At 36.4% G+C, this 16,623-nt stretch overlaps 1 protein-coding gene across 1 annotated transcript; it reads left to right on the top strand.

Annotated features, from left to right (window-relative positions):
* Positions 1-3,684: 3,684 nt before the first annotated feature.
* On the top strand, positions 3,685-11,930 carry sdc4 (syndecan 4). The gene is made up of 4 exons (XM_051112439.1): positions 3,685-3,932; positions 9,867-10,079; positions 10,524-10,725; positions 11,459-11,930. The coding sequence occupies exons 1-4, from the start codon at positions 3,873-3,875 to the stop codon at positions 11,617-11,619; spliced, it is 636 nt and encodes a 211-aa protein (XP_050968396.1). The 5' UTR covers positions 3,685-3,872; the 3' UTR covers positions 11,620-11,930.
* Positions 11,931-16,623: the final 4,693 nt, after the last annotated feature.

The following is a 16,623-nucleotide window of genomic DNA, read 5'->3' as shown; positions in this document are numbered from 1 at the left end:
ATATCCAAAGATCAGCATTTATTTGAAATAAAAAGCTTTTGTAACATTATACCATTCAAAAGTCAGAGTCAGTTTTTTTCCTTTATATTTTTTTGGGAAAGAAATTATAGAAATTTAATAGATTTATTTAGCAACGATGCTTTAAATTGATCAAAAGATGATAAAGACATTTATAATGTTACAAAAGATTTCTATTTCAGATAAATGCTGTTCTTCTGAACTTTCTATTCATCAAAGAAACCTCAAAAATTCTACTCAGCTGTTTTCAACTGAATAATAATAATAAATGTTTTTTGAGCAGCAAATCAGAATATTAGAATGATTTCTGAAGGATCATGTGACTAGTATGATTCTAAAAATTCAGCTTTGAAATCACAAGAATAAATTACATTTTTAAATATATTCAAATAGAAAACAGTTATTATAAATAGTAAAAATATTTCAAAATTTTAATGTTTTTTTTTTAATTTGACTGATAGTGCATTTATATCTGTAAGCAATCATTTCATAAAATATTAAGTATTTTATTCCCTATAGTGTCCCAACAAAGAAAGAAACAAAGAAAGATTTACAGGTAATTTACAAAAGAGCAAAGGGACCACACAGAACTCCATACTCTTTTTTTCCCCCCATAAACAGTCATAAAGTTTGCAACTGTGTGCGTTTTTGTAATGGAGGGGATTTGTGAGATCACACACATAGCAATATGGCTACAAAAATGATTAAACTTTCTATCCCATCTAGAGTGTAATAAAAAAATGAAAAGCAAACACACGCACACACAGCAGCGCAGAACAAAGACCTCCATTGTTGTGCTTGAATTGGAATGTGTGTCAGACTATGTCAGAGGTTGGGTGGAATTTGCTTTTTACATGGAGACAAAAGACGGACTATGACTGAGTGAAAGTCGAGGCGGGGATGTGGAGAAGGCCAGCGTATAGCAGCACTGAGCCAAGCGCTTCTCTCTAATGTACACCATGTGGATTTGATTGCCATAACTGCTTGAACGAGCCGACTCGAGCTGCAGTGTTTACTGCCTCTGCCTAAAATTTTCCATCATTGTTCTTGGATCAGTAGCCGCTATAGAACTGATTATCAATGACGGCATAACGGCAGCGCCGACAACCCGTGAGCTCTGAAATATTACACTTAAACACAATCCTGTAGGTGGAATTTAAGAATATGGACTGCACTGATTAAAAAATTAAATGCAATTGAAATTAAGTTATTAAATACCTAAGAATGAAGATTCACCACAAGCTTTTGCTCCATTACAATGGCATTTCTAAGATGCATTATTCACCCTGTTTTGACTCTTAAAAAAGAACATTATGCATTACTAATAAGTATATGATGTTAAGTTAGATCCTGTTTCACTTATGTCCGCATTTCTCACATTGTGTGCATGCCCCAGATGTATTACACTCTGTACTGCAGTATAAGGCAAATACCATCTTTGAAAAAAACCTGTTCATCTCTTGCATTTATCAGAATACTTCCTGCAGGTTGTTTAATATGTACTCTAGGCCCAGACTAAACAAATCAAGGCTGAAATCAGGCCAGATTCTTCTCGCACTTCATAATATAGGACAGTCTGAGACCTCACGAGCAGCAGGTCAGTGACGCAGCTGGTACTTTTTACGACTCAGTTTGAGCACAGAAGCCACGATTTTACAAGCTATCTGAAGTTGCTGTCTAGTAAACTTTGCTGTATTTGCAGATGTGGGGAACATATACTGTAATCATGCAAGAAATACTGCATTCCTCAGTGGACAAAGATGACATAAGATGATCATTTCCAACAGGGCATTTGTTGTTTTAAAATATGCAAAGAGAATTGCTGTAGAATGCATGAATATATATTTAGTCGATGTTGCATTAATAATAACGTCTGTTTGAGAAAATAATTCAGATTAGAATCAAGAGTGGTACCAATATTATGTCAGCACTGTTGTAATGCCATCATTCATCAACTACTAACAAGTCGATCTGAATCTGAATCAAGTTCGTTTGCCAGGTAAATTAAGCATTTAAGAGGATTTTGACACATTTGCAGTATTTCTGAACGTAAAAGCCTATACAATGACCATTTACATGCATGAGAGACTTGACTAGCTATAAGTGACTTGTACTGAATGATTTGCATTGGTTTCTAAGCCATCCCTAGTAAAAAAGTAATATATTTAAAATATTTTTATGTCATACTAACATAAAATATTTATCGACATTATCACTCGAGACTTACTGATATAAACATTTTACATAAACTTTATTTGGAGTACTACTTGTGCACAATGCACATTTCTTAATATTAAGCCTAAAATGTGTTTTAATATCACTGTTGATGAGGACTGTATGATCTTTGAACAACGTCGGTCATTAAATGCAAGTATACTTGCAATAGTTACACTGTAGCACAATCAAATACTTCAGTATATCTTTAGTTGGACTTCAGCACGGCCAATTAAAATGCACTAAGTTTAAAATTAGTTGTTTCAATTTAGCAGTACATAAATATGTAAATGTACTTGTAGTATAACATGAAATAAATGTTTTGTTTTTGTTTTTTTACAAGGGATGCTATTCTTACTAACAGTGAATTATAAATAGTGACGCATTGCAAACATGCTTAGATGATAAACCTACTTTAAATAAATGGCTAATTTTAATCTTTGTAATGAAGTACATTTCTAATGACTTCACAAAGAATTGATGATTTCAGCGATTACAAAGAGATGATTTACTGTAATAAACTTGACCTGTGAGTAAAGCTCTTTTTACTGACAATGTCATGTTGGGGCATGCAAAAGTGGTTTCAAGTTCAAAGTCATGCCAGAATAGAAATGTTGCGGTAAGAATGAGAAGTCCTATTCCATCAGTTTCCAGTTACTACATCTGGATGAGAACCAAACTGATTTCCTTTTAGTAGAAATGGCAACCGTTGATTCTGTGATGCAACACCACCTAAAACTGAACATAACTGTCATTAATGAAAAAAAAAAGAGAGATAAAATATAAACTCATCAAGTGGTCTCAGCCTAGTCAGTTTGGTAAAGGATTTTGGAGATCAGCATGAACACCAGGCTGGGAGACCATCAACCAGCTAAAACCAGCTTAAACCAACTAAGACCAGCAGCAGGCTATATGGGCTAGTTTAAGAACTTCTGTCAATAGAGAAGGAAAAAAGAACAGAAAATCCCTTTCATCAGCAATAGCATCTAAATATAACTGCGTTTTTCGTTTTTCACACTGCTTAAGGGAAATGGGAAGAACAATCAAAAAGTGTACGTCATTAAACTTTCCACAAGCGTCTTGCTTTCCTAATTCTTCTCCTTAAAACTTCCTCAAACATGCTAGCCGTTGTTCCATAATTTCATGTTGGTCAGTTAATGACGGATATTAAGTACGCCAACCATGTGACATTGTCAGAAAAAGGAGGATTTTGTATTTATAAGAGATTGATCTTAAAACTGTTTTTTTACAGCCAAATTTTTTTTAATCGTAGTATAATTTTTGTTTACAACGTTCTCCGTCAACGTGATGGATTCTAATGTATTGTGTTGTAAACCTGTGGCGTCCGGAGTTTCCAAAACTCACGTCACTGTTTGTCTGTCCTGATTGGCTGCGTACGAAAAGAGGCGGGTTTAGGTTGGTGACGTTTCTGAATAAAACTAAACGGCATCAATCATTACACAGAAATACTGCGTACTAACACGGAGGATTGCAGTAAGAAATACGCGATAAAAATCTCACCGAAACGACATAAAAAAGGATTTACAATTTTTACAATTTTTATTTTGGTTTACAAAAGTGTTTCACTTCGGAAACTGACAACAACTTTCGTCACCGGGGCTAGTTATATTGAAGTAAAGATGTTGAAAGTTTACCTCATGTTGGTTTTGTCTGTGGCTGCTGCTGTGTTCGCTGAATCGGTGAGTATCTTGTGAATTGTGTAAGTTATATTGCATTAAGCTAAGATACTAAGTGTTTAATTGCTTTCCTTAATCGCAAATGACGAAACAGGGTGTTATATTTGTGTTAGCTAAAGCGCTAGCTCTCTGACAACAGACCTGTTGAAACAACAAAGGCTTTTAAGTTATATGTTCAACAAATGTAATACTTCATGTTAATGATTTAGCTTTTAGACAAGTCTTCTTGGTCTTTAGTCGAAGTTTCCAAAGCCTCAAATAAACCTCAAGTGTTTGATTAGACAAGGAATAATTAGTTGTTGAGTTGTGGTTTCGTAATATTCAATTTGTGTATGTAATATATTTAAGAGCGTAGTTTTATGGCTTTTGGCACCAAGCTAGTCTTGCTCATTTTTGTTTGTTGAGTAACCCAGTGAGTGGCTTAAAACTGACAGTTTTTGCCCTCAGGGATTTTTTTTAGCTTTATTTGATTAGACTGGATTCAATCCATGAGGTTTACTTTTCCATCTGTTCATTATGGAATCACCCAGTGGAGCACCTGTGAATGGGATGCCACAGCTTTGTGTTGGCCAGTTCTTTCATAACTCAAAAGAATAGCTTGGTGCAGATGTCTGTGGAGCTGAAATAGAAGACAAATGCCACCCAGTGTGCTTGTTCGGTCAGTCAGCCACACACACACACACACATTCTCACACAAGTCAAAATGCAAATTCTTTGAGCCCAATCCTTCCATTCTCTCACAGACCTTTGGAAAGGTGTTGGCACAGATCTTTATCTACACTTCGGCACAAAAAGATGCAGCTTTTGTACTCGGAGACGGCATCTTGACCTTGTCTGTTGATGGTTTTAGTGTGTATAATTGTGTAATCCACTGGTAATAGAACTATAAACCAGCTGCGCTGTTAGCAGTACATCGGACTGTGTGATATAATCGCGGGTGGGAATATGAGAACAAGCTCACGCGCACCAAAAGCCTTGTCCTTCTAGGCACAGAAGGCCGCAGCATTCCTCAAAATCATGCAGAAGTGTCTGTGTTCCTTTCATCCCCCTCCATTCTTTTGCATTTTCCTGAGGAATGTGACCCCTCCTGACCTTGACCAGCCCTTCTTTTGGGATTTCACACACTTCGGCGGATTTAAATGGTCCACCTCTTTCATCCAGGTCCCTCCTCTTTAGCCACTGGACAAGTTTGTGTGGCTTAAACTCAACATGACATGGACACTTTAAACCTCAGGAAAGGCAAAGTAGGAGTGGATATTGTCGATTTGGCCTTGGGTTTGTTATATTTGAATATGTGAGTGTAGCTTTGACCGCCTAACCTGATAAAATATAATCTCTAGTTAGAAATGCACACGTTGGGCAAACAAAAAGTGGCAGTGATATTGATAACCTCCCAAGGTTTTATTTCAGGATTTGTATCTTGAATGGCTTGAATGTGCCAAGCTAATGTTGGTGTAGAAACAATTTTCACTCAGGAATTGCTAGTGAATTTCACAGTTACAAAGAAATGGCAAGTAACACAACTGAAGTGAATAATCTTTCATTTACAACTTTTCATTTTAGATTTATTACAAGCAGTATTGTGTTACATTAATAGCTCATTCATGATCTTAAAACGTAACATGCACCGTTATTATTTAAAGTGTAATGGCCATGCTAAATGTCTTGCTAATGATTGTGTTATGAATTAGGCATGAGGTGATTTGCATATGAATAGGTTTGCTTTTATTTATTTATTCAGTTGTTTTTAGAGTGCGAAGCTCATCTGAATGGCTGTTGAAAGGCAGTGGATGTGATAAATACTTTCGCCAGGATGTAATAATGATTTTTGCATTGCTGTCCACTGGCCTATTAAATCGCTTTTGAGGCTGGAATGTTGGCACCAAAGGAGAGGGTTTTATTTGCTGCTTGGGTGAGAGAAGAATTTTAGTTATTACAGCAACTCTGCTTGTGAACACAGTTGTTTATTGAAACAAATGCAATGCCTTATGCTGTGCACTTTTGTTTTGCACGTCCAAAGGAGTATCTTGAGGCCATGTAAAGGGAATCCTGTGTATTCTAGAGTCATTTAGCAGACCACATCCATCACAGTTTCAGTTCTGTTGCTTGTGGAGCTATTAACCATATGCCAGACGGGCTTTAGTTGGAAATGCTGATAAGCAACTACCAGCTGTCTGGTTCCTCTTTCTTGATTTGGCCCATTTCACTTTTTTCTGCTTATTAGTGTGGAAGATAGCACTTTTGGCTTGTGCTTAATAGTTTGTTCATTATAAAATATTAGCAGTTAGGTTTGTGATATCTGTATTCATCTGAATTGGCTTTACTACCTACTCTTTAGTGAAGGTTCTTTGTGGACTACACCCTCCCCCTAAGCAATGGCAATTCCATCAAACCTTTTGTCTTTCTTGGCGTGTAAATGTTTGTACTCCTGAAAATACCCATTCTTCAAATAAACACCCGTCTGGGTGTTTCTCAGGTCTCCAGACTTGAGTTGAAGAAATCTTGGAGTCTAATCACCCCATTGATGTTCCTACAAACAGGAACACGGTGGTCTTTCACATCTAATAACACATTACTGTTAACTTGCAGTATCCTGGATTACTTTTCAAGTTGTTTTCCTGAGTCTTCATATTGTTCAGTATGCTCTTTAACAGATCCATTCATGCATAGGATCAATAATAATAATAATAATAATTGAAGGCCTTGATTCTACTCCTAGCTTGATTTTTCTTTTAAATTTCATATTATAATTTATAATTGACTATTTCTTATTGTAAAGCACTTTGGGTCAACTTATGTGGCGCTATATGTGCTCTAGAAATATTAATGCAATAATGTTCATTCAGAGTTGTTATATAATCTGAATGGTTACAATTATTATCTTTTTTTTTTTAGCTGTAAAACTGATAATCTTAATGTTTCTCATTTCTGGCTCAAATTAATGGCTTCAAAAAGTAATTAAAGAGTAATTATGCTTAGGGCATTTTAAATAGGGTTATAACTTTACCTGTGAAATCCATTGAAGCCAGAATCCAATCTAAATCTCTGTTAACTTCAGGTTTTAGCCAGTCAGGGAAGGTCTGATGTCAGAAAGCTTGAAATCCTCATGCCCAGATTGCACAATACTGATTGTTTGGGCTATTCAGAATGACTCATTGTGTATTAAACAGTCTTTGAGCTAATGGTGAGAAGCTTCATTAATGAAAGCCACTAGCACATAGAAAGAAAGCTTGATCGCACTTCCTGTGAGAGAGAATAGAGGCTGATGACAATGAGGCTGAATTGCCCTTTTTGTTTTGTTTGGATGAAGATTTTGAAGGAAAAGTCCAATCCTGTTTCCTTGGCATGCACTAATGCTTCAGGGCTTTGAACAGGTGTTAGGGTGAGAATTTGGCCTGTGATTGAACAATGACGTATCGTTTAGCAGGCAGATGAGTCTTTCCGCCCCGCTGTTGTTGAGATTCAGCAGAATTTGCAGGAAGGAAAAATAAGGATATAAATAGTTCCCGTAAAGGTGGAAGGAATTCTTCTGACATGCGAGTGTGTTTGTTTGCGAAGTAGGACGTTCTCTGTGTCCTGAGTGAGGAGTGTATCTCATGAGGAGATCATATGACACAATACACTGGTAAATCCGATTGGTGGGAGTGACAGACGCCGTTTGTGTTGATGACCGAGGCTGTAATTGGTTGTGACCTGAAAGGACAACAAGGAGAGTCTTCGAACCAGTGGATAATATCTGTAGTGTAGCTTTAATGGGTCACCAGTGAATCCAATCTAGATAAATTCTGTGAACTGTTCCAGTTCTGTGTTGACCTACCAATGACTTTTCATACACAGACACTGCTTTGTAAAACTACGATGCAGTTGTGGTTGTTTAAATATTGGCCTTTAGACTCAAACAGTGAATAATCGCCTGATCACCACAGACAGTTTATCACAGTAATGGATGAGTCACTGATTTTGTTATCTTCTCTCTGCGTCTCCCATTGTGACTCACTGGAACAGATGCTGGACCATTTGTCAGCAGATGGTCGGATTTGCTCCTAGCTTTGCTAGTCTCGACTTGGGCCTGGTTTACTAAGCTGGTTAATTTACACAGCATTACAACTCACTTTGAGGATAGGAGTCACAGTCATACTTGTAGACATGTCATCTTTATATCACGCAGTGTTAATAGCTATCACGAGGGTTGCCTGAGGCAATAGTTGAAAAATAAAACTACTTATTAACTCACCCTTATGTTGTTTTAAATCTGTATAACGGATGCCAAATATAATACACAAACTATTTCAGTTCAAGCTGTGCACCAGTTTTCAGACTACTTTAATTGTGCTTTTTGGAGCTTGACAGTGCCCATCTCCATCCATTGTATTGACAAAAGCAGCATGAACATTGATAAACATCTCCTTTTGTGTGAACGAAAGTCACAGGGGTTTGGAACGACATGAGGGCAAGTAAATGATGACTGAATTTCATTTTGGGTGAACTAAATGAACTAACTATTATTCTTTAAAGAGCTGTTGCTATTTTATATATGTTGATTTAGTTTCTTTTAAATGCTGGTGAGGGGGTTTTTGGTTATTGCTGAGAAATTATAAATAAAAACATTATTTCCTGCACTGCGACTGAGAAATTAGGGGACTTTCTTTAGCAGTCCATCTTAGTCTAGGGCTTTGGTGGAATTTTTTTTTTTTTTTTTTTAAAACTCTTTCAAGTGGCTTATATACGTTTTCTGAGAAGTTAATGGTTGCTTATGGGAATTTAAGCATTGGTTTAATTGAACCACAGCTTAAGGCTTCTTCGCAGTCAGAGGGTATCCGCTGTACTTTCTTTTACAGTTTGTTTTCCTCAGAGCTGAGCATTTCAAAATGTGGGGGGATTTCGGAGTGGGGTTTCACAGCACTGTAATGCTGAAAACCATAAAGTATGTCGGTCTCTCTCCCCACACCCTCTTGTGGTTTCTGTCGTTCTCTGTTTCTCGCTCGTCTTTTTTCTTTTATTATCTTCGAACAACAGAGCAGGCTAGAGCTGACTTGCAGTTTCATGTGGCGTTTGCATGATCCCGGTTTTCCAGGAAAATGAGTCAGTCAGTGCCCCCCGGTCTCCATTTTAAAAACCCCTCCCTTTTGCATCCAGAGCCATTTTAAGCATTCAATTTGTTGTATTAAAAAAAAAAAAAAAAAAGAGTTGTATTTAAGACAAACTTAAAGTCATTGTTGCCTTACTGAAATCCGCACTAAGGTGTGTTTGAAATTTGTCTAAGGTGGTTACGCCATGAGTGCGCACCTGTGCATTATGAATGTTTTTGCTTTCCCGGTATGTGAAACTTTTCAGTGAGTCATGTTTGATTAAATCTGTTTTTGACAGCAGGCAGGAGAGTGAGACAGATAAAGACCCCCAGCCCCTGTCCGATGAATTCTAGCGTTGTTTTACACAATGGCTCCAAACCTGTGATAACTTGCCTCTTACCTCTCCAATTCGCTTTGAGGTCAAGAGTGAATTGATTGTAATACAATATTGTGCGAATCACAGTTTAGAATTTAGAAGCTTTTTTTGAATTACACTTTTACAAAAAAAAAAAAAAAAGTTGTTTTTAAATGTGTAAAAAATAGGCTTAGTCTGTTAATTGCTTAACCCATTCACAGTGATTAGCCAAATGGCTCTGCTAACGTGATTAACAGAATTGGTTTGTCTAAATTAAATGAACTGTGCTCTCAGAGCAATCATGATGCCATAGACAAATTAACCTGCATAACTTTTATAGTGATATGTGATGTTTTCCACTCGGTCTTAAAACTCTAAAACTCTTTAAAGTTAAACCAAACTTTGAATCATTCTTGTGTGATGTTGTGTTGGATTACATTATAAAAGACTGATTTGTCTTGGAACAAATAGTACCAAGTGTACTTTTCTCACGTAAATGATTTCTCTTTGTAGGTCCGAGAAACAGAAACATGGGTACCTCTGAAAAACACGTCACCCCATGAGGATCTGGAGTCTTCCGGCGACTCTCCGAATGAAGATTTTGAGTTTGCAGAATTAAACCCAACTGACGATGAAGATGGCTTTGACGATGACGATGATGAAGAAGATGATGCTGATTATGATGGCTCAGGCTCTGGGTTTATAGATGAGGCCACAGTAATCGAGGTAAAAAAATTTGGATACTGCAAAATTGACTGTTAGGAAACACAACAATGAATCTTAATGAGGTTTTTGCCTACAACACGTTAATTATTTTAAAGTAAAATGCTCTTAGATTAATTGTTTTAAATGCAGTGCAACCAGTGTCATCTCATAGGAGATTTGTAACTCTTTTGAGCTGATTGTTTTTAATGAATGTCAGAGTGACTCAGTTGAGTCACAGACTGACTCGTTGGTCTAAAGTGACTCATTCATGGTTGCTGAACTGACTCACTGATCAAAAAGTCATTCCTTCGGATCATATCCGGCTTGAATTGCCATTTCTTTTTCATCCGTGCTTATGATTCATAAAGCCATCAGTTGAATAACTGATTGGTTGTTCATGTGACACATTTTTGTTGTTTATACAACTGATGTTGATTTTCTTGTGACTGTTTTTTCCTTTTTCAGACTAATCTCTTTAATGATAACCGGATCCCTGAACCTGAGGGTCCATTTGCACCAAAGCCAACTAACAATTATGATGATGTGGTTAAACGCAACGAGGTCGGCCGGCGTGGAGAAACAAACCAAGGCGATGACCAGCACAATAATGTTCTCATGACCCATGCTGGAGAAGACAGCATGTTCAACAACACAGAGGTGCTTGCAGGTGAGAAGACAGTTCGGTTTGTTTGTAATAGTGATAGTTTGATATGCAAAGTAAATACAGTATTATTATTGAATCAAAATTTGAATATTTAAATGTGTTTTCTAAAAGTAAAACTTATATAACTAATATATAATTGTATATTATATATAATTATATAATTAATATAACTTCTTTTTTTAATATAATTTTAAACATAGTTTTTATTATAATTTCAGGTTATGTATTAAAGCTTGTTTCTGCCACAGGATTATTATTATTATTATTATTATATTTTTCAGGACTTTAGCATTTTTGTTTCCTCCATGGAATAAAAAATTAAAAAGCTAATTGTGACTAATATTGTTTCTTATATATCTTGCAATGCAGGAGTTCTATGAATTGCAAAAAAACAAAAAAAAAAAGTGAGATGTAAAGTCAGAATTTGAAGTCTGCATTGTGAAATAAAAAATCGAAATGGCAGTTTTTATTTTAACCCATGGTTAAAAAGGATTTCCATAGTTGCGCATTCTAAATATTTTTTTTTTTAGTAATTTTATTTGTATTTATATTGGTTAGTTTCCAAGGTTGGCTTTCATACAAGTTAACATCAAATGTTTTTTTTTTTTTCTTTTGTTTCAACTTTATTTCAGTTACTGAAAATGATAACAATACAGCAATAACAAAACTGTAATTTTCCATTAAGGATATGTCTGTAGGTTATGCCTCCCTCACAGTTTCTATTTCTGTTTTACAGCTGTTATTGCGGGTGGAGCAGTTGGTCTGGTCTTCGCCATCCTCCTCATCGTCCTGCTGGTCCACTTCGTTCTCCGCATCAAGAAGAAAGACGAAGGAAGTTACGACCTGGGCAAGACGCCCATCTACAAGAAAGCTCCTACCACAGAAATCTATGCATGAGCATCCACACCCTCCCAACCTTCTCTCCCTCTCTTTTGAACTATAAGCTCACACAGTGCCTCGGCCCAACGGGTCGCCGCCAACCTCTCACGTACCACGAAAACCGCAGAAGGACCTCACACGAATAATTTACTCTGACTGGACATTTGCATTGAAATCTTAAAGTGACTCTGAGGGCATAGCATCTGTTGCCAAACCGCTCGATTCAAAAGATGTTCTTGTCTTTTTGTGCTCGCACTCTCTTAAGTTTATTGCCTTTTCCACACGTGGCCCATTGTGTCCATTTTTTTTTTTTGTTTTTTTTTTTTTTTTTTAAATAAAACACTACAAGGTGCAGTGGAGCCATTCGGAGGTTAAAGGCTTTGGATCGACCAGCCGTTAACAGTCAGTGTCACGATCGGTGCTACAGAAGGGATGGTTACTGTAGCCTTTTTTACATTATCAGATGTCTTTTGTTTTTAAATCTGTGTGCTGTAAAACATTTTATTTCCTTATTAAAACATCAGAGGTGGAACCAAATTGAGGGCATACAGTATGTGTTCGAAACTAAATTCTTTGAGAGCAAAACCTGAAATTGGTTTGCTATACTATGTATACTCATTTCAACCATAGTGTTATGGTACATTCCTCATATTTGTAAGTCATTGCTGTGGTGGTTTTGTGCGACAAGAGACTAGATCCACTACAGTGCTGCTTGACTGTCAGCTAAGCTACTTTAACAGGTACAGATGTTGTTGATTGAGAATCAGTTCACTGCAAACAGACTTTGTGCATCCAGGGATCTGTATATAGCCATTTGAATAAAATGTAAAACTTTGGTACTTAGCCATTTCTTGACAGCCTTTTATTTACCAAATATTTAAATGCCAAAATATATTTTTTTTTTTATTGTTCTTGTATCTCATCCCGGTATTTGCTTTCAGCGTGAAACCTGTTGGTGAAACCAACAGAAATCTTTTGGAACAATGACCAATGCTAGTACTAACTTTTTTTTTCAGTGTTTTTGTAGATGTTCTTAATTCCTTTTTTTAAATGATTTTTTTGGTATTAATTTAAACTGTCATATTTTATTGCCTGCCTTCAGGTCGGGGGGTGTTTCACCCCCTTCTCAGCTGTTGTACATGTGATAATTTTATTTTATTTTTTTTGGTTTTTAGATTTGTTTTATATACAGTAGTGCATAAATTCAAAGGCTGTTAGTCTATTGACAGAGTTTCTATTTCTTTTAGACTTTTTAAGCCGAATCTATTTATGTTTTGTAGAAGGATGTTCTGGATTAGTTAAGGGGAACGTTGAATGAGCTGTGCATTACTGTGGATGGTGTACAATGATTAAAAAAAAAAAAAAAAAAAAAGAAAAATCTGCTGCTTTGTTTGGTCACATCCAGATGAAATCACTGATCTAATGTTGAAGTCAATGAATCATTGATTTCTGCATGCAGATTCTGATCTGTTAAAAATAAAGCTATTTTATGCACATAAACAAAGATGTCTTGAGTTTTTTTTTTTTATGAAAATGCTCAGATCTGTATGATATTTAAAGGCTCTGAAACTAGACGCTAATAGCAAAAGAGGATTTATGACATGACAAACAGTTTACAGATGCACTTGAATTTGAAGCTAAGGAGGGTGAAGTTTAAGCTCAGAAATTGTGGATCAGCAAGAAGCAAAGGAAAGGTAGATAGTGTTTTTTTTTTTTTTTTTTAGGTTGATTAAAGAAATCAGATTTAAGAAATCTATTCTAAAAAAACTCCTTGCGCTATAGTCATTTACAGTAAAACTTAACCACCATTGTGGTTCCTCAAGTTGCCTATTGGTGAAACCTCCAGGGAGGCTCAATATTTTTACCAAGAAAATGTTAGAAATTGGGTTACTGGAAATGTTGATCTTTAGAGTTCTTGCATGAACTTTCAATCTTCTGTTAAGACAATGTGCTTTGACAGTGTCAACTTTTTGACGATTTGGGGTCAGTAAGAATAAACAGAAAGTAATGATTTTGCTCAGCAAAGGTGTAAAGAAACCATATAAGCAACTTGAGGTCCTAATACAGTGAAAATGATTCCTTATTTGAAGTCTCTTGGTGAACTTTAAGTATGTTTGAGTGTGTACTGAAAGGCCTTACACTGGGCTTTCAAATGCCTGTTTGGACTGATAAACACTCAGAGATCATCAAATCAAAACAAATATTTGATTGCTGGTTTGGTACATTGGATTCGCATGCTGTTTGTACATGAACCGGTTCCTGATAGATGAACTTTGTGTATTTCTTAATAATGGGACAGTCTTTAATATGTAATCTAATTGGCTCAGTGTAAAATGGGGAATTTCCACCACTAGAGAAATGACTGTAACCAGCTGTGTGTGTGTGTGTGTGTGTGGAGCATGCTGATGCCTGTCTGCTTTGCTACCAAAACATATAAGCATACCAAGAGAATGGAGACTGTTTTCTTTTAAGATTGAAGGATAAAAATAGAAAATATTTTGATTAAAAAGTGCAAAGGGTCATGCATGGACCTTGATTATATCTATTTTTGTTTTTAAAATGAGAAACATTGACCGGATTTCTTAACCCAGGTCAAGGTTTATTAGTGTGTGAATAACAAATAACATACCGCTATATTCCGCCTAATTTATTTTTGTGAAAAGTGTCTGCACTGTCTTTCTTTAAAGGAGAAGTTCACTTCCAGAACAAAGAAAATTTGGAACACGTCAGCGCTAAGAGCCTCCTGATCAACGCGCCGATATGTAGCGCCGTTGCGCTGCGGGCGTCCCGAGTTCGAATCTCGGCTCCTAGACCTTTCCCAATCCACCCCCTTTGCTTGACAGAATTTTCATTTTTGGATGAGCTATCTCTCTAAAATAAATGCCATTTGGTTTAATATTTTGTTATGCAATGACATTTTTATATTTAAAAGCTTGCAGTAGATGGTTTAATAGAACGGTTTAAGTTATCATCTGTTTGATAATGCAACATTATACTTCTTGATGACAGGGTGTGTGTTAAACACATGGCCTCTCTAACCTCACACTTTCAGTTTACAGACCTGAATCAGAGCACAAGCTATGAGCTACTTAGCAAATTCAACACAAACAGCTGTTTGTGACATTTAGGAAACCAATTGAAATCTGCTTAGTAGGCGACGTGACTAAATTAACTGCTTGGGGAAATTCCCATGTGATTGATTATATCTGCCAATGTCGTGCTGTAAAAATATCTTTGAAAATTAGATGCAAAATTAGACTGTTTCCATGATGAGTTTATCTTTTATCTGCTGGGGAAAAACATAATGCCTCCGGTTACAGGTTGAATGAACAAGACAAGGAAGTATATTGTGCTTTTTTCTCATAGCTCACGAAACAGTTTCATCATTAACATACACGCGTTTCCTGCTACATTTGAATGCGTATCAGAAAAACAAGTCTATGGAACACTCTGGAAAATGTTCAAACTGTCACGTATTACGCCATCCCATTGGAAGATGAATGGTGCCTTTTCACTTTCAACTACAGCAAGGGTTTGTTTGCACAAGAGGTGGAGCAGAAGACAGGCGAAAACGACCGTTTGTCATAAAAACGCTCTTTATGGAAATCATTTGCAGTGTTTTTTCTCACTGCTGCTAGGTTAACTCATTTTAAAGTACTTAAACCCTACGTAAGGGATATATTTCATACATGCATTAAATAAATGGCACAAATGTTCAATTGCAGGCAAGGTTTGTCTCTATTGGCTTTAAAAATATATAAACCTAAACTGATATTCATACTGTCAACCTGTTTGTATAACAGAAACATGTCTGTGATAATGTTCCATTTCTGGCCGATACGAGGAACAGGCCAGACAAGGAAGGTAAACAAGAAAAGCAAACAAAGATAAGACTGGGCAGTTTAATTGCACAAGGATGTTGGCAGTGTGCATCTTAAAGGCACTGCAGGCAACTGAAAAAACGAACAAAAACAAAAATTGTATTTACTGTTGTGATTCACAGATGTAGATTAAAACGCTAAAATTATTTTTGAAAGGAAAACTGGATGCGGTGATGAGGTCGCATGGCCTTAGTGTATAGCACATTAAAAAGGCTACTGTTTGTTTGTTTGTATATTTTTTGAGTACAGTAGAATGCAGTACAATAGTATTTATATGCGAGCACAACCGATTAAAGGCATGAGAGTTGAAGAGAGCGTTTGAAAATATAGCTCTTACTGCCACCTGCTGGTTTGTTGAAGACATTACAAGTTTTAAATATACATTTATGGTGTCTGTGTCTTCAGAGTATATCAATCATAAAAAGCATTATTTTTAGGATAAATGTTTAAAATTTTTCTTACATTATACGCAAATTCAGACCAAAAATATCCACCTTATTGTTCAAGGCGGAAGTAAGTCTATGGGCGAGGGAACAACGAGCAGTAAACGGTAAAACTGTTTGCACTACAAACCAGTATGTTCATAATTAAGACAATACGTTAAAATAATATGGTAAGACACCAATTTGCAATATCAAGCAGCAAAACGAGCTGTTTTGTAAAGCTAAAAATACACGGACGCGGATGAGATTGGAAGCCAGACACATAACATTTACAAATGGCCGAGCCCGCTCGTACAGGCAGGGTTGCCAGGTTTTCACAACAAAATCCGCCCAACTGCCACTTGAAATTAGCCCAATCGCATTTCGAGGGGGTCCCTCGGTAAAAATCGCTTTCTGGAGGGTAAAATACACGTTTTTTGGCGGGGTTCCCCTATTACAATTCGGATTCCACTTGCTAAATATCACGTTATTGAGGTCGCTTCAACAAGAAAAACAACGCGCGGCAACAGTGTTGCCCAATTCCGCGGGAAAATCGCGGACTTGGCAACACTGCTTACAGGAAAAATAAGATGGATTGTACTGTGTATTTTGTGCAAAGTAGTTTTTGAAGATTTTCAAGGAATACTGACAAACTTAAGTCCGTTTCTCACACATATTATCATGTTGCTTCAGAAGATGTGAAATATTTTGCACAAGTC

Source organism: Labeo rohita, chromosome 6 (genome assembly GCF_022985175.1).
Source record: "Labeo rohita strain BAU-BD-2019 chromosome 6, IGBB_LRoh.1.0, whole genome shotgun sequence".
NCBI lineage: Eukaryota > Metazoa > Chordata > Actinopteri > Cypriniformes > Cyprinidae > Labeo > Labeo rohita.
Note: the sequence above shows the minus strand (reverse complement) of the source record. Positions and strands in the feature narration are given on the sequence as shown.

Excerpts from the sequence above, each read along its gene's own strand:
- sdc4 (XM_051112439.1), top strand. The coding sequence starts at position 3,873 with ATGTTGAAAGTTTACCTCATGTTGGTTTTGTCTGTGGCTGCTGCTGTG. Across the intron at positions 3,933-9,866 it reads CTGCTGTGTTCGCTGAATCG|GTCCGAGAAACAGAAACATG; the intron begins GTGAGTATCTTG and ends TTCTCTTTGTAG. Across the intron at positions 10,726-11,458 it reads CAACACAGAGGTGCTTGCAG|CTGTTATTGCGGGTGGAGCA; the intron begins GTGAGAAGACAG and ends TCTGTTTTACAG.